This window comes from Tiliqua scincoides, chromosome 3 (assembly GCF_035046505.1).
Source record: "Tiliqua scincoides isolate rTilSci1 chromosome 3, rTilSci1.hap2, whole genome shotgun sequence".
NCBI lineage: Eukaryota > Metazoa > Chordata > Lepidosauria > Squamata > Scincidae > Tiliqua > Tiliqua scincoides.
This window is the reverse complement of record NC_089823.1, coordinates 138,733,021-138,751,012: the sequence shown is the minus strand read 5'-3', so window position 1 is coordinate 138,751,012 and position 17,992 is coordinate 138,733,021. Positions and strand designations below refer to the sequence as shown.

Sequence of the window (17,992 nt, the reverse complement as noted above, 5' to 3'; positions counted from 1 at the left end):
GCTGCCCTGGGGGAGAGGGGGTGGATCCTGATAGTACCAGCATGGACCAGGATCCTATCCCCTCTTTTTGAACCTGTCCCTCTCCCTTTCACTCCTCAAACTTATGCCAGCAATATAGATGATGCAATATAGCCAAGGAGACCCACAGGTCACCAGGAGGCCTATGGAGAGGTAAGGGGAATATTGATTTTTCTCTGTAAACCGCTTTGTGAACTTTTTGTTGAAAAGCAGTATGTAAATAATAATAATAATAATAATAATAATAATAATAATAATAATAATAATAATAATAATAATAATAATAATTTTTCTTTACTTTTCCCAGGCCTCCTGATCTGCCCCCCCAGCTGAATGCTGTCCATGCCCCATTGGTGTGGCTACATAGTAGCCAATGGTGGTGACAGGATTGGGCTGTTAGCTGACATACAGAAACAAAATCCATATCATAAGCAGAACAATGCAAAGCAACAGAAAACATACACATGTCTTATGGAACAGTAGACTTATTCACTTACAAATATATGTGTTAGAATTATTTTAATTTGCTTATAAGTGACAGTAGTTTATATAGTCACATAACCTTTTTTATATTCCCAGGTCACCCCCCGTCTGGATATCTATTTTATTTCCTTGGGCGGAGTTCATTCTTCCCACTCTCTTCTTTCTCTAAGAGCTGCTTGATCAGTTATTGCCTTTCAAAATGAGTGCACTCAGCTACTGAAGCCCAAATTGAAAAGTCCAGAGACTGGACCTTGGACTCTTCTTCCAGCAAGTGAGAAAGGTGGCAAAAAGACCACTTTCAATGGCAGGCTGAAACTGGTTTATTGAGCAGCACACAAGTGTATACACCAATGTACCTCCCTGCTCTTGACATTCCATGCATGGTAACAAACAGTTCACCACTGATGGGAAACACCCAAGCAGTGGTTTTTGTGAATCAACTGTTTGGACTCTAACCAACAGGTAACAATCTCTCCAACAAAAAGGTGGCTTGTGACTCAGATCCAATCTGGTCATTTTCTGGGGTGATTTAGATCATATGGGATCTAAATCCCATATGGAAGTCCAATGCTGCATCATATTTGAGAGACCCATAGACCTCTGAAACATATTTAATCCCTCCGTTTTGCTTTCAAAGGAGCATAAAGGTTGCCCAAACCCCCACACCCAGGTCTAAGGCTAAACACTGTATAATAGTTGCCAATTTTGGGGGGGCTGTAACATGTAGAATCTGGACTGACAACTAATCCTACTGTATGGCTACTGCTGAGTTGAAGGAAGATGCATGGGGTCAAGCCCTCTTATCAAGCAGCATGATAAGTACCCTGTTCCCCCTTCGTATGTGTACCAGTGAATGGGGCAACAATGAGATGAGAGAGAAGGAAATGTAAGCAAGGGGTAGGGCTCATGAGGAAAGACCTCTTTTCAGAGGTAAATAGATCTTCTTGAGACAGGTATGTGTTATCTTGAACCACAGACAGCACCCAATCACTTAACATTACTAACTTTCCGCCTTGGGTCCCTCCAGGTAAAAATAAAGTTGTTGTTAATAATAATAATAATAACTTTCTTCATCAGAGTTGCTACCAGCTCCTTCAAGACCCACTGGGTTGCCTTTTGTGTGCTTCTCTGAGGCAGACACCTCCTCAGATAATGGAAAACCTCCACCTCCCTATGTCCTGGAAGGTTATCTTAAAGCCTAAAGATAATATAGACAATCTGTCCTGCCCTCTCCTGGCACAACCCCCAGGTTCTGTCAACATGCATAGCAGGAACACTGGGGCATCTGCTATAGCATTTATTTAGGTCCACCTAGACAAAGGACTCTGGTTTCAGAAATGTCTCCATTCAGTCTGAAACCCAGTATTGCCACATATTTGTTCAAGTCATGTCTGCAGGGATGATTATGAACTCTCTAGTCATGTGTGGGTTCCTTCAATCTACATCTCTTGTTCTCTTTCTCTTTCAAGAGCTGGTAAACAAGTTCATCCAATGAGGAGCTCAAAATGTTCTCAAAAACAGGTTCTCAAAACAAAATTGTGAGCCTAAAATTCTATATTTTGAAGGGGTGGGCAAGATCCCCTGAGCCAATCAGGAGTCCTCTCACTTCTAAAGAAACCATAATTACCTTGATTTGAGAGCCCCACTGTGAATTCTTGCTTGACTCTGAACTAGAGTTGTTTCCCCAGTGCTTGTGTAAGTCTGTGCTGCATAAGGTACCTCCAGCAAACCTCCACAACCTAGCCAATTGTCTTGAGTTTAAACCATGCCACTGCCCTTCCAGGGAAGCAGAAATATTTGGTGCCCTTGCACACTCCTAGCCTACCCATTAACAGTATTTGGCTTGATCCCACAGGGCCAAACTTCTTAATGATCTCAACCCTTAAAGCGTCGACTCTCCTGGCTTCTGCTTGCTCAGCACCTCTGGTGACATTACACAGTAACATTACCCCTCCCTGTGAACTGCTTCTTCCCCTTTGGCTTTATGAAAGGGACACCCCATCTACCTTGCTTGCCTTCCCCCTCCCTCTCTAGCAACAGCATGGTCAATTGAAGAACACAGGCAGTTTGATTGCTTGGTTAATTGCAAGACATAGCAATTTCTGTTGGCTATCAAGTGGCAAGAACCACTTGATTCTATTGCTTTTCCCTTCTCCCCAATATTGAAAATACAGGCCTATTAAAAAACAAAAAAACACCTTTTTCAGTTGCCAAGGATGTTTGAACGAATTTAAGATATTTTTGGGGTGCATAGCCACCTTATATGCCAATTCAAATAGCTTCCTTGTGAGGAAGGTCACTTTTGAATTCATCACCCCCAATATACCCAAGAATAGATCTAACTTTTAAGACAACAAAATGTGGGTAGGCCTGAGCAATCAAAATATATCACAGTGAGATGCCACCAGCAGGACTTGAACCCAGAGTGTGAGGTACACCATGGGGAGATTCAGCTGTAGCAACAGAAAACTCTGATCAAAGGTGAGAACAACAACAATAACCACTGAAGGAATAAGGAAGCCTCTTGTGTAGAAATGGCCAGACTAGTCATGTGATAAAGTTCAACTTCTATAAAAGCATCCCTAACAGATGTGGTCTGTGATGTGAACAACAAACTGACTCAGCTGCTTCTGCTTACTTCTAAATCCCTTCCTTAGGCTTGGCTTACCCCTCATGTCTACCTTACCTTGTCTTTGCCCTCACTTTGCCCCTGACTTGACAGAAGGTGGATCTAACAGCCACATTCAAAGGCTTGTGTGTAATATTCAGGGATGCCCCCATATATGTGGGGGATCCGTTCCAGACTCTCTGCGGATACAGAAACTATGGATATGGGGGACAAATGTTTAAATGGTGTTCCCCCCCCCCACGCACAGTAACATTGTTTAAAAACTTATTGGGGATAACGTGTATCTTGCTTAAATCACTGAAAGTACTTAAGTCTACAGCGCAATGAAATCAGGCTGCTGGCAGCCTGAATACTTCATTAAACTAACTCTAACTCTAAACAGGAAGCAGAAGTTAACTGCGGATAACTGAAACTGTGGATACAGAGTCTATGGATATGGAGGCCCACCTGTATATATTACATATTAGAACAGGGATGTCCAAACATTTTGGCAGGAGGGCCACATTATCTCTCTGACACTATGTCGGGGGCCGGGGAAAAAAGAATTAATTTACATTTAAAATTTGAATAAATTTACATAAATGAATTTATTAGAGATGGAACTGATATGAATGAATGAAGGTCTTGCAGTAGTTCAAGGCCTATAAAAGGCCTTGCACATAGCAAGGCCAGCCTTTCCTTCACTGCTGCATCACAGATGTGAAACAGAAAGTAGTGGAGGAAGCCCTCGTCCCACAGCTCAGGTGAGAGGTTGAACAGTCGTCCTCATGCTGATAACAGTTGCATTGGACCAGTATGGGCTCCAGCAAGTCTCTGGAGGGCCAGAGGTTCATTGGAGACTGGGGGCTTCCTGAGGGCCTGACTGGGAGTCCCTGAGGACCGCAAGGGGTTTGGGCACCCCTGTATTAGAATATATCCCTCCTTGCGAAATCAGCAAGGTCATTGTGGTAAAGACAAAGTACAAATCATTGTTAGCTAATCTGAAGATTGTCAACATACACATATATGCGTAAACACACATGCATGTGCGTGTTTATAAGGAAGAAACGGAGACATGTTGTTACTTACAGAATCCTGCATGGGGTGACTGAGGGGTTTGTCAAGAGCGGCAATGCTACTGGGCATGTCTGGAGGGTGCGACAGCTGGGGCGCATGCATGAAGTCATTCATAGAAGTTCCACCAGGATTTCCGTGAGGGAAATCAAAATTGCTGTGACCTTGGTAACTGTTACCTAGACAGCAAAGAAAAGAGAAAGGAAAAGTTATTTTAAAAGGGTGCTTGGTGCTTCACCCTTACAAAAACAAAAATCTCCACTGCTTGAAAATTGCAATAATGGGAGCTCTTATTATGAGCCACCTGCTCATAGCACAAAATTTATTCTGACATCCGTTTTTGGGTATGAATGCAAAGTGCCTGTTAAGATGAATGGGGAAGCTGCAGCAACGCTTGGCTCAAGCCTGGCCACTGTGTTCCTAATTTCTAGAAAAACTGAACAACATTCATGCAACTATTTGGAAAACTGAACATTAATGACTATTTACTGCATCCCATTAACAGGTCTAGACTCCAATAGCAGTCTTCCTTTCTAAAATGCATTTTAACTAATTACACTGCTCATTTTTTGGAGTTTTGGCCAAAGAATTCAACACAGTGAGGCAACACAGTTTGCTCAGCCCTCACTACTATTTGTTTTGGTTTTCGTTCAAGTGAGGATCCTTCATATTTTGGGAACTTCTTTACTAAAGGAAGGTGGTGTCTCTCTTTCATTTGCTGGTTTCTCTCTCCTTCAGATGAGCAGTGTTAGATTGAGAGCACATGGGTCAGTCAGTCATCTGGCAAGCAGTATGAGGTCACAATGGCCAGTCTCTCTTCTTAAGGCATGCAGCATAAGCATGACGTCACAATAGTCAGTCTCTTATACTGATGCAGGGAGTGGCAGGAGTGTGAGAGTTGTGACTCTGTCGCTGAGGGAAACAGTAGCCATATGCAAGTGCAATGGCCATCAGGGTCTCAATGAAATGGGAAAGATTCACATGGGCAGAAAAGCAGCAGGCAAGAAGAAAAGGAGAAGGCAAGAAGAAGAGCACGCACCCAAGATATTAAAGGCTTCTACTTGGATATCCAGGTGGGACGTTAGTCCAGCGCTGATGAGATATGCTAGGTTCTTCCACTTCACACAGACTTCCCCCCCCCCAATAAGGAGGCCATCTGCCTCCTGCATACTCAAGCTGGTGAAAATGGTTCCACAGTCCAGAATCCTGAAGTACTCCCATCTACCTGAGAGGTACTGCTGTTACTCTTACTCCTGAAGGGTGCTGAATGGGGAGTAAGTGGGGAGGGAGAACCCATCAAATTCTCCTCACTCCCAAAACTATTTTTTGAAGGGAAGCCCATGCTGCTGCTTCCCCCGCAGAGGGACGTGTGCTCTGCTTCCTAAAGGAGATGAAGGGGTAATGATGAGATTGAGATGGTTGCTGAGGACAAGGGAGATATACCCAAATTCCCATTTAAGCCTGTTCAGCAGAAGCTTGTCCAATAGAAGGGGTGAAAGACCAGCACCACCGCCACCGCTGGTATAAATGATTCCATTAGCAAGATCAAGAAACATCTGCTACATTTTTTCTCCCTTTCCCTCCCCTCCTTGTGCCATCACTAGAAAAGAGTAGTGCTCCCCAAAACCTAGAATTACAGCAAAAGCAAAAACAAAAAAACCTCCCCTGCACGCTCTACTTGAAGAAAGCTCTCTTAACTAGTGGTGGCGGCAGTGGGGAGCATTTTCCAAATCATCCAGACCATTCAACCACATCCCCAAGCCCTGTCTGAGGATGATCTTCCCACCCTATCTTGATTGTCTTAGAGGCAGTGGTGCTTCATGCACATTTCCTCATTAAGCCAGTGACACAGTGTGTGACATAATTCTACATAAAAATCACATGTAGCACAAATCAACAAATCCAGTTTCCTAATCTATCCATATAATCCCACTGAATCTCAACAAATCTATTTAAATATACTTAACCATAAAATCTATAAATCTATACAAAGCTATCAATGCAATATTCTTATACACATGATAGTCTATATTTATCCAGTTCCTCTATAAACCCTACATTATTTACCAAACGCTAATAAACACCCTCTGGTATAACTTTAATACTAGGGAAGGGAAAGCACTAGAAAAGAGTGAACTCGCACAAATGGAGAGCGGCAGAGACCAGATGAAAATGAAAAACTGAAGTCAAAACACCAACTGAGAAAACTAAGGATGAAAACATGCAACAGAAAATGTAGAAATGAGTGTTTGAATGGTGGCATGATTTTCCTCTGGAGGGAAAAATTTGCTAGGACTTAGTCTGCCCACAGAATGAACAGAAGGCAAAACTTGCCAGCAACACAGCCTTCACATTGTGCTCCCCCTAGTGCCCCTGATTGGGTACTGCTGTTGCCTCATCAAACAAAAGGGAAGGTGTTGTTTCTATGCAACTTTCCTGAATATACGTCTGCATAAATTTGCTGTTTTATGTCTTATTATACAATCCTGCATTTGTAATATTAAAACGACTATATGGCAGTCATTTTGTTTTAACAGATATGCTTAAAACTTCAAGACCTATGTGATAGCTTTGAATTTGTGATATGTTCTAAATGATTCTTAGATTTGCACTTGATCCTAGAATCGCAGGAAGCTGGCATTTGCTAAATCATACCAATGGCCTATCTAGGTTAGTATTAGCAACACAGCCTGGCAGCAGCTAGGCTCTACTTGTACAGTCTAATTTTCTAGCTTCCTGCCATATTCACTTTTAGGAAAGAGAGTTTTGGCAGAGCAAAAAAACCTGCATTTCCATCCAGCCATCTGTGCTGTTTTGTGCTCCACCCCTTTACTTCTCAATAGTACAGATGGGAGACAACAGTAGGAAATTCTCTGACTTTTGAGTGTTTATATTTAAAATAAAAGCAATTTGAAAGTCTCCACTTCACCTCCATCTGTTTTCAGGCAAGTCCTCTAAGGCTGCAATCCTAACCACACTTTCCTGAGAGTAAGCCCCATTGAACAAAATAGGACTTACTTCTGAGTAGACCTGGTTAGGATTGTGCCCTAAGTGTATTAGGGTATATTCAGCAATTGCAAATTTCCTCTATTACCACTTCTGCCCTGGTCAATAGGCCCTAATCCTGTTGTGAAGGCTGGTATTCTTGACTTTTTTTCATTTCCATCACTTCCTGAACATCTCCGATAAGTCCCTAACTGCAATGTGCCAGCCTTTGCAGTTTAAATGATGTGAACTAGGAAGAGAACTAAAACTGCTATTTCACATAAACCACTGAACGGGATCATGCTGAGCTTTAAAATAATAGAGTGGCTTTGGAGCTTGCCCAGAGGGGATACAGTTTTGTCAACTGAAGAGCGGCAGCTTTACAACATTCGAGCCAAGCTGAGAGTTTGATGGGTCTTGAAGCATTTGCTTTCCGGCACAAGCTCCTTTTGAGGAGAAGTTTAATCTCAGGGGAACAGAAGTCATTAGCTGTGTAAGACTATTTCTCAGGGAAGCTGAGACTTTGATCTGCCATGTAAATACAGCAGAGCTATGCTAATTCTCACTTTGCTAATCTGCAAACCGACTAAGGTTACAATCCTCAGCATGCTTGTTGAACTCAGAGGAACTGACTTCCAAGTAAATGTGCACAAAATGAGGCTGCATGTCTCACAGAGCTTTGCAGGCCTTATTCTCCTCTCCTCAACAATTTAAGATTGGGGAGCTCTGGGCAGGTCTTGTGCTTCCAAAAATAACACCATTGTTGACAAGTTCCATTGCAGAAGGCTGAAATGTCAATGTTAACAGTTCGGTTTAAACCACTGATGTAAAACTTGTTGATTTATACATTACTCTAGGATGCCTTTCCTTGGGGGCACAAGTAATAATAAAAAAGAAATGAAGTCTCCTTCCCTTGAGGAGACCACTGGTGGCTGCTGCAGGATACAGTGGTAGCCACTTTGGCACCGCTGCACCCAGCGGCGACATCGCCTTTAGGATTGGCGCCACCACCTGTAAATCCACTGCTAGCTGGATAAAAAGGCACCTTTCAAAGTGGTGTGTCTCTCATATTTAGCAGGAGAAGAGCAACTACCCCTATTCATCACAGCACACCATCTTTTCCAATGGCGATTACTGGTGTGTGTCTTGTGCATTTTTTTAGAGTGTGACCCCAGAAGGTGAAATGGCATCCATAATTTCTGTCCCCCTTTTTTGTTTGTGCATATCAGCACACACATGCCCTTAGCTTGCCTCCACAGCCTTGTCCGCCCAGCCTGTTTTGAAGAAGAACAGGGGAGAAAATGGCAGCAGCAGAGACATGAGCGCTTCTAGAGCACTTAGATCAGGATCACTGCAGCCTCTTGCTCTTTCCTCTAGCCCTGCTGCTGTGACTTCATGCTTGTGGCAGCAGTGCTGGAAGAAGAGATGAGTTGCTGCTGCTGTTCCCATCCTCAGTCCTCTCACTCCACTGTGAAACAGCTGGCTGGATAGTGGGTTGGGGGAAGTGGTGGACAGGCATAGGGTATAGGGGACCCCTACCAATCTGCCACCTTCTCCAGCCCACCGCTCAAAACAGCTGGTTTACCTGGCCTAATGGGTGGGCAAGCTCTGGTGAGCCATTTTGGGAGAGGGAACCATTTTTGTTCTTTTGCTTGGTGAGTTGAAAGACAGTATATAACTATTCTGAATAATAATACTGATCCTGAATCTCCCTGATAAGGCAGACCCAGAGAGTCTACCAGCTCTGCCTATCTGTCCTCAGGCAGGACATTTAATGGGGAAGAACAGAAGCACTGTAAATAAACTTAAGTCCTGCCACTATTCCACTGGTGAAAGCTCTACCAGCCTGGGAGAGCAAAAGACACCTGTTATCTGTTCAAAGAGGAAGAGTGCCCACACATACACATCATTTAAATTCACCTTGGTTACTGTATTCATTGGAATTGGTGCCCCCAGGTGGGGGAGGGATTGACGGATAAGGTGACGGGCCTGGACCCAAGGCAGCAATCATTTCCATCACATTGGGCATAATCATCTGGCTGGGACTCATGGTTTTAAACCTTTTGGAAGGAATGCCATCTGGATCATCTTTGATGTGAATGTCTGATTTGATTGGGACAGGCCTCCAGCTGCACGTTGGGTCGATTGTGACTTCCTCAAACTCAGAGCTGTAAAACACAAGTTGTTCCACAATGTAACTTGCCCCAATACAACATGCTGTCATCAGAAACTACCATTATTAAGCCACCCCCCACCCACCAACATATTTGCTTTAAAGCTTTACTTAAAGGGTTTACATTATGAAACACGGACATGTCCTAGAGGCTCAGCCTTCTTTACAGACCCTTTTCAGAACAGATACTTTAATCTGCTCATCTGCTTGCTCCTTGGCCCTTTGACAGGACTGTCATCAAGAGTTCGTGTTGGATTATGCTTCTAAGGGCTAAGACTCACTTTACTACCACCACAAAATAGCCATCAAAGTGCTACAAGTATAATTTAAAAAGAGCTCTGCTGGATCAGGCCAAAGGCCCATGTTGTCCAACATCCTGTTTCCCATAACGGCCACTGATAGATCTGTTCTCCACAGATTTGTCCAATTTCCTTTTAAAGCTACCCAAAACTAGTGGTCATCGCCACATCCTGTGGCAATGATTTCCATGGATTAATTATAAGCTGTATGAAGTAGTACTTCCTTTTGTCTGTTCTAAAACTCCTGCTAACCAGTTTCACTATATAACTCATGAATTTGGATTAGAAGTGGCCACTAACCCTATAATATTTCTTTGAACCACTTTATGTGTCTCCCTAAATGCTAGTAATCGACAGCTTAACCACCTAAAACTAAAAGAACACCCATACAACCAATGCCCACAGACTACTTCACATGTAGAAGATTAGATCACCAATAAATAGCAAAGAGATTGCACTTATAAACTGCACTTACTTTTGTATAGCATTCAGAATGCCCCACATATACTGGTCAACCTCCAGGCCCTCTAGCAGAGCTGTTTTACTAGAAGAGAAGAGGGCACATGCATTTAGTTACTTAAATAGTGCAAGACATGAGGATGAATTTTTGCAGAGTAGCTAGGTGAAGCCATGTCTCTGCCCCAACTTACTTACAATGTGAATTTAGACTGGGGGTGGGGGGGATGTGAACAAATGCAGGCAGAATGTACTAATGTTTCCTTTCATCTGCTGACAGCGTTCACACATAGGCTGCCATAACTGAGCACCGGGCTAGTGCATGGCCTCCTTGCTATGTAGATATAGCACCTGGATGATACTTGCTTAAAATGTTGCTCTTGGACAAACAGGGACCCCTAGCTTCTATAAGGTAGTTTCCAGCAGTTTTTGTCAAAAATGTGAGTGGCCGGCTTCGTGCACCAGTGGCTACAGGATGCCCATTAGTACCAGTAAGTTAGCAGTTCAGGGGGTGGAAGGGAGGCAGAGGTGAGTGGAACAGGGTGGGGGAGGAATGGGGTGGTGATGGGGGCAGGGAGAAGGGTAGATAGAGACCGGGAAGGGGTGATATCGGTGGCAGCACTGCACACCAAAATCCTAACCTCCTTCCCAGCCTTGATAACCTGACCCAGGTCTATGAGGCACTAACAATATAGCTGGTGCAGGTCCAAGTAGACCCTGTGGGCTGGCAAGGACTTATGCTGGGGCAAGGGAACAACCTCTTCCCTTACCCTGAAGAGGTCTCTATGGGGATGGGCGCCATATTGGCATTGCCATTGCCACATGGGGAGTTGCGTTGGATCAGACTGTGAGTTTTAACTTGCATCCTGATTTTAAGGACACAGATATGATGTTCCTCCCTTCACAAAGCTCTCAGGCACTGTCTTGCATAACCTTCTTACTGCGTTCCACCTTTCAGAATGCTTTCAAGCAACCAAAGCGGCTGCGTTAAGGGACTCTGGTTGGCAAACTTCAGTCTCGAAAGACTATGGTATAAGCCTACAGCACCCGGTATTCCCAGGCGGTCTCCCATCCAAGTACTAACCAGGCCTGACCCTGCTTAGCTTCTGAGATCAGACAAGATCAGGCATGTGCAGGGTAACACTGACATTAAGACATTATGGTGTCCAGACACCCATTTCTATATGGTAGCTATTGCAATGTATGTGCATTTTCATGTGCTGCATTTGAAGAATACAGCAGAAGGAAAGAGCTGAAAGTCTGAGGAACGGGATTCTACTGTTGTACAGTACTTTATACTTAGGGTTCGAAAACCATCTAGACAGGGTTTGAGTGTTTAGGCTTTGTCTGTGGCTGTCAAATTTTTCTGTCTTGAGATAATCTTTCCATTTCAACATAGCTGCCTGAGGAATATTCAGTGGGGAACATGAAACTCCTGAGGAATATTCAGTGGGGCACAGTTTACATAGGGAACTGGCCAGGGCTGTTGGGTCTCACTGTCAATCAGTGTGAACTGCGAGTGTGCTGTTGAACCCAACCCAATGCTACCTGGCAGCTATGTATGCAGGGAATGATAATTGCAATGGGCAGACACCCATTAATGAAATCTCCCTAATAAGTTTCTAAGAACTTGCAGTTGGGTTCTACTCCTGGAACCCAACTGCAATACAAGTACTACTCAGTTGGTGATAATTTTATATCTCACTATGCCATCCTTCATACATTTCCTATTGCAGGTAGAGCAATGAGAGGTGGAATTTGTACACAGGTCTGATTTCTCTTGGATCTTCTTACACTTTTGCATTATCAATATTTTACAGCCATTCCTTACTGATTAGGACTTGCTAAGAAAAGCCTCTTTCACATTATCAGCCTTTTGCTCTTTAAATGTTTAGGTAATCTCCTTCTACTACACATTAGAAACGTACATCGTGAACACTCTCATACTGTTTGTGACATCTCCCTGAATCTTATCTGGTAATCACTTACTCCTTCCTAAAGCAAATAATTGCAGTTTTGGTTTATTGTTTATTAAAAAATCAAGCTCTACTGGTTCTGTTTAAAACTGTTTTAAAATATCTCATAGTGCACTCACTTGCATACAGGACACCTCCATGTCCCTCGTTCACAGTTCAGCTGCAAGTAGGATTCCAGATCAAAGCACTACAGAACAGGGAAAAAACACACACAACAATAATGGTATTAACTAAAACAGATAAACAATTCTATAGCCAAACTACAGGGAAAAATAAACGGAAAATATCTTTCCCTTGCTATGGATTTTTTTTTTTAAAGAGGAATGTTTCAACTGAATGTATTAAAGGAAGGAAAGTGGTTTGTGGTTAATTCTGTAAAGAACAAAAATAATAGTTTAATACAGTGTTCCCCAAACTGTGTGCTGGGACTCACCAGCGGGTTGTGAGCCAATTTCTGGTGGGTCTTAAACATTTTTTGAAAAATTATAATTAAAAAACCCTTCACAAGCACTCTTGCCCAATTTACAGAAGAAAATCATTAGCTAGAATGCTAATCTATGGTAAACTTCATACCCCCAAATAAACATGACACATTTTCTAATTTTCTATAGTAATTGGCATGCAGTAGATCATGTGTGAACTCAGTTTCAGCCTTTTCTCTGGCCTGGTAGTCCCTACCTCAACATCTTGCCTTTTGTGTACCCTGGAATGACTGTAAAGGTTTGGGGAAACTGTCCTTGAATGCCATTTCTAGGGAGAACCTAGCAAATATCTACACACACATACTATATGTAAGGTTTCTAGCAGCTTCAGTAGCATAAGACCCCAATTATTATTAACTAATAATAAGTAATTTTATTAAAATTATTAACAATTCATAATGTATTATTAATAAGAATATTTTTCTAGTGGGTCACGATAGATAGCCATTTTAAAAAGCAGGTCCCAGTGCTAAAAAGTTTGGGAAGCACTGGAACACATAGAAAACATTTGTTCAAATATATTTTCACCCTATGTTCAAAACAAGCACAGTTTTACATATCAAGTTATAAATTTTTTGTTTTTAAAGTAGTAAAGTAAGTTCAGATGGACAAGAAAACAAATACTGTAGTACATATATTTCAATTTTCCACACAATTTCTGTTTTTATTTTCCTGAAAAAAGGAAAAAAAGTTTTTCCCACAACTTCAAAATTTCCAGAAATTTTGTCTCTCTGCATGCATGAGCTGTTGCACAAAGGGATGCAGAGAGGTGAAGTAAAGAAATTTAGAATAAAGCAACTGGGATACAATTTCCTACAAATGTTCAAATTTTTTCACTTTTTTAATTTGTGGTAGAAAGTGTATATAACACAAAATAATTAATTGGGCTCTAAAGCAAGAGACTAGAAAAAAGTCACAGCAGGAGAACAAATGGTTTGCCATTATGAGCACAAGTAGGTGTGTTCCTCCCTCCCCCTTCCCCCAAATGCAAGGGGAAGAGATTAAAAATTTTCACTTCTGGTGAGTGGCAAACCATAGTTTGTCCAAAGTTATGATTTGCACACACCATACTTTGTCTGCAAAACCTGAATCCCAAATTACATTTTGATCCTGATGTGTGGCAATCTGTTCTTCATTGCCTGCTTGTGACTGCCAAACAGGGATTGTTATCAAGAACCTGGCAGACCACAACGCAGAGCTGTGGACTGTCTTTAGCATGGTACTTCACAAAGTATGCAAGTCTGCATTCCTGAGACACAAGATCGTACTCACCTGTACATGTTTGCAATCATGGCCTCTTGCTGGAAGCTGGATCCGCCGGAATGTGATTGGACACTTCAGAGATACTTTAATAGCTGTCTGCTCCACTCCATCCTCACCATTGAGAGTTGCATTGCCAGAGGAGGCTGCCACACTGCTAAAATTCCTCTTGACTGCAAGAAACAATAGCACAGATGTCTGAGAATGAAATAAATACCAGGTATCATCTCAATGTTGCTTAATATACTGCTGTGTTCAATAACTGCCAGGACACCACTGGGTTTATGCCCTGCATTTAGCTCATTATATGCGCATTCCCACAAAAAGTTGCTCATATTACTCTACTTACTTTTAGTGATACAGTGTTCAGCTGGAAGGAGTCGTTTCTTTAGTAAGCCCTGAAGTACAGAACGCACTGATGGCCGGTGTACTAATTGTAGTACGAACAAGTGTGACTGGGGGGGGGGAGGAAAAAAAAGAATGTTCACTCATTTACGCAGGATACATCTGCACTGATCAAAGAAATACTCATCAAAAGAAAATGAGAAATTAGACAGTTTCTCATAACTAGATTTTCAACTAGTTAACTCACTGAAGACTTTTTCATTCCATTCTTGAGTTAGTATGCAAAGGTACTGATCTTTAGGCAGCATTGTTCAGGTTTCTTGCTCAATAACTTTTGCGAGTGATTGTTCTTTGATTATTTACTATAAGCTCATACATATAGTTTTAATATGTAATCCAAAAGATGATTCACATACATATTCATCCCACCTATCCACGAATTTGGTACCCACAGATATAACACACCATGGATTCCAAACGCGCAGTGGAAGAGCAGGACCTGAGCTTCCGGACATGACCGGAGGTGTTCTCCAGTTGTGTCCAGGAGGCTTTCTAAGGCACACAGAGGTCATGAGCAGCCTCTGTGGGCCTCAGAAAGCCTCCAGAGGTGCCGAAAAGGCACATCCAGTTTTTACGAAAACCAGAAGTGCCTTTCTGGCACCAACAGAGGCCTTTCAGAGGCCCGCTAAGGCTATGTGCGGCCTCTGCGGGCCTCAGAACACCTCCAGATGTGACCAGAGAACATCTCCAGTTGTGTCTGGAGGTAATATTGGACCAACCTGCAGATGTGTTTATCCACAGGTTTCTGTATCCATAGGGGATGGATACTGAGGTCCACCTGTATCCTAAACCAGGATGTAAATGGATGCCAGAAACATGGGCAACTGTTTCCTCTGCAACATAATGCTTTGAATAAAGTTGACCAAGTTTACTGGAACCATCATGAGTCTCTGACAATACTTTTCTGCTTTCACTAGGAGAGAACTTCGTAGTTGTGAACTGGGCAGCCTGAAGAACCCTAGACTGAAAATATGTCTTCTTTTTCAACAGATTTTGTTGCACTGAAGTTGTACAGTTTCTTAGAGATATACACAGAAATGCCACAATCATTTGTTATCAATTTGTGATTATTCAAAATATTTGGAAGTTTGCCCATTCACCTATATCACAGTAGTACATGTTTCTTGGGAATTGCATGGGCAATCCACAATATTTGGAAGTTGTTTGGCTGGATTACTTCTATTTTCCAAATTCAGACTAAATACAGCTGCTGTCAAAACAGCTGTTTCTAGATCTAGCCTATAGTTTGTCTCTGCCTTGCTCTTAAAAGCAGACAAGCTGGGAGAACAGCAGGGCAAGATCCTAATCATATAACACACTCTAGTTGAGTGTACACCTTAAAATGAAATGAAATGGGTGAAAGCAACATCAAAACAGGAGTTTGAAAACATATTGTCATTCAAGTACACTTATCAGAGAACCTGAACTGAATGCAGCTTCCTGAAGTAAGGGCACAGTGGCAAATCCAAACTTGTTGCTATGTAAGATGTACAATTGCCCAAACAGCCAATTAATTTAGCTAATGCTCAAAACTTCAGTTTGAATATTCTCACTAGTGAAAAAGAGCTAAATATTTTGTATCCAATTTGACTGGGGTGGACTGACAACTAGACAAACTGGCAGTCTACATCAAGTCATGTAAAATCATTAATTATATAATTAATTCATGATTTCCAGTTGAATTTGGTTAGCTGACAGGGTAATTCAACTCTTTGTACAGCATAAATAACTCAGAAGTAGATATTCATGATGGATAAAAAATATTGATTCGCATCTTTCCAAACTTCTCTGTACATACACAGGAAAACCATGTGGATGTGGCAATGGACTGACAGCAGGTTGGGAAGGACGAGCACCTTAGAATCACAGACACTGAGATCCTAGGAACAGTGGGAGTCAGTACTGTTATGATTTACAGATTCCAGAACATACAAAATAAATTAGTGAAGACTTTTGGTCTTCAGAAGCCACAAAAGAACAGCCAATAGAGCGTAGGAACAGGGAACAGTGTCTAAAGGACACATGTTATTCGTGAATAGTGAATATATACTGCTATGCATGGCTAAAAATACAAATTATGCAGCCAGAAACATACGAAGATTAAACAAAAGGAACTAAAAGAAGATAATCAAATCCCTATTTATTTATTTTTATGCCACAGAGTAGGGAATATGTTACATGTCGAAGCTCAAAAGTTACAACAGGGCATTGAGTGTGGGCATTGCCTACAATATGTCAGAAAGGTTATAGTCCAATAAAATGGAGACCGGGAGTTCCAGTCTGGTGGAACACTCTGTCAGATTAAGATACTTCTTTCTTTTTACTGAGTGAACCCACAGAGTCAGCAGCCACAGCAGGTGCAATGTACTTACACAACAGCATGCTGTGACGGTAATTTGAATTGTATTTCTTCCTGGCTGGCAGACATGTTTTAGGTGCAGGGGTTTATGTGACGTCTTGTTGTCACCACGTTCAATGGTAAGCGGAGTTGCATTGACGCTGACTTGGACTGACGCAGGCCAGTTGGTGTTCATCTGTCTGTCTTCATGGTGGTAACACTTGAACTGTAGCTCCAAGTCTGACCTGTCATACAAGGCACAGATTTGATTGGCAGAAGCAACAACTAGGGTAAACATCTTTGTTTTGATAATTGCAAAGACATTTTTCCCATGCCTTAACTTCACTTTGTGCAACATACAGTAATTCAGTTCTAAATTGTACCACAAACAAATACATGATACAAAGCTGGTTTTTGAAGGCCATTTACAACAACAAGAATGGGAGGCAATAAAAGTTCTCAGATAGCTGGAAAGTTGCGAAGGTAGTAATAATATCAGTCTGCTACAGGCTTCCGAGGTGTTGTTATGACTTAGAAGAGATAGGGAAAGATGAAGTAAGGAAGGTTTTAGAAACTGGAAAGTTTGGGTTTGCAGTGCAATGTTTGCGATGCCATTACAAATATATTAGAGGTTCCTATGAACTCACAATGCCATGAACAATTTCTTTATTTTTTTGCATTTTACTACATTTTTATGCCACATGGCTTCCATCACAGGGTTGGGTACTTGGGGTTCCCAGGCAGTCACCTGTCCAGTCACTGACCCGAAATAGATCTGCTCAACCTTAGCAAAGTGGCTGACACTTAATGTATCTTCAAACTGTGTCCTGAGACCATCTGTGCATGAAACAGCTCCTTCCACAGGAAGAAGCAAATATGGATTTACCGCGGACACTCGCCTGCAAGTCAACCCCGCAAATAAGTCAAGGGCAGGTTTTGAGTCAACATTCATGGAATTTTCTATGACCCTTGGATAAGTCGGGGGTTAAACTTAGGGGGTGTCTGACTATAGTTTTGTCTTATTTTACCCCAGGCCAGATTCTGAAAAATAACCTACTACTAATTGTTACCTAAGAACTGTAGTCTCTAATTTATTGAAAACATAGTAAAAGATCATAAGATACATTTTTATTCTTTTTAAATTCTGGTCTTCACCACCTTTTTGTAAACACTATCAGAGTAAGTGCACTGTAAACTACAAACCAGTAAAACAGTGGTTCCCAACCTGGTATTCACGTACTCCCAAGGACACTCAACAGGACCTTTAGGGGTACTTGAAAAAGAATGGCAGAAAAAGGCAGGCCGTGTTCCAGAATGCCTTGCAAGGACCAGCAAGACAGGAAGGGAGGTAGCTAGTTGGCTGTGAAAGCCCCACCAATAGCTAGTTTTTGGTCATCAATTCATCTATGAACCAGTGATTGAAAACCAGCACAGT

General features: G+C 42.0%; 1 protein-coding gene and 1 pseudogene across 6 annotated transcripts in view; both read right to left on the bottom strand.

The window, feature by feature from the left end:
- Positions 1-17,992, bottom strand: part of ZMIZ1 (zinc finger MIZ-type containing 1) — a 427,264-nt gene that overhangs the window by 10,422 nt on the left and 398,850 nt on the right. For all 6 annotated transcript variants that reach the window (XM_066619836.1, XM_066619835.1, XM_066619841.1 and 3 more), the window contains 7 exons: positions 16,592-16,802; positions 14,164-14,269; positions 13,827-13,987; positions 12,192-12,259; positions 10,116-10,184; positions 9,089-9,336; positions 4,199-4,362 (listed from right to left, as the gene is read on the bottom strand). In XM_066619836.1, the coding sequence (XP_066475933.1) occupies positions 4,199-4,362; positions 9,089-9,336; positions 10,116-10,184; positions 12,192-12,259; positions 13,827-13,987; positions 14,164-14,269; positions 16,592-16,802 (1,027 nt within the window). The remainder of the gene's footprint in view (positions 1-4,198; positions 4,363-9,088; positions 9,337-10,115; positions 10,185-12,191; positions 12,260-13,826; positions 13,988-14,163; positions 14,270-16,591; positions 16,803-17,992) is intronic.
- LOC136647140 (5S ribosomal RNA) lies at positions 11,132-11,250 on the bottom strand (annotated as a pseudogene).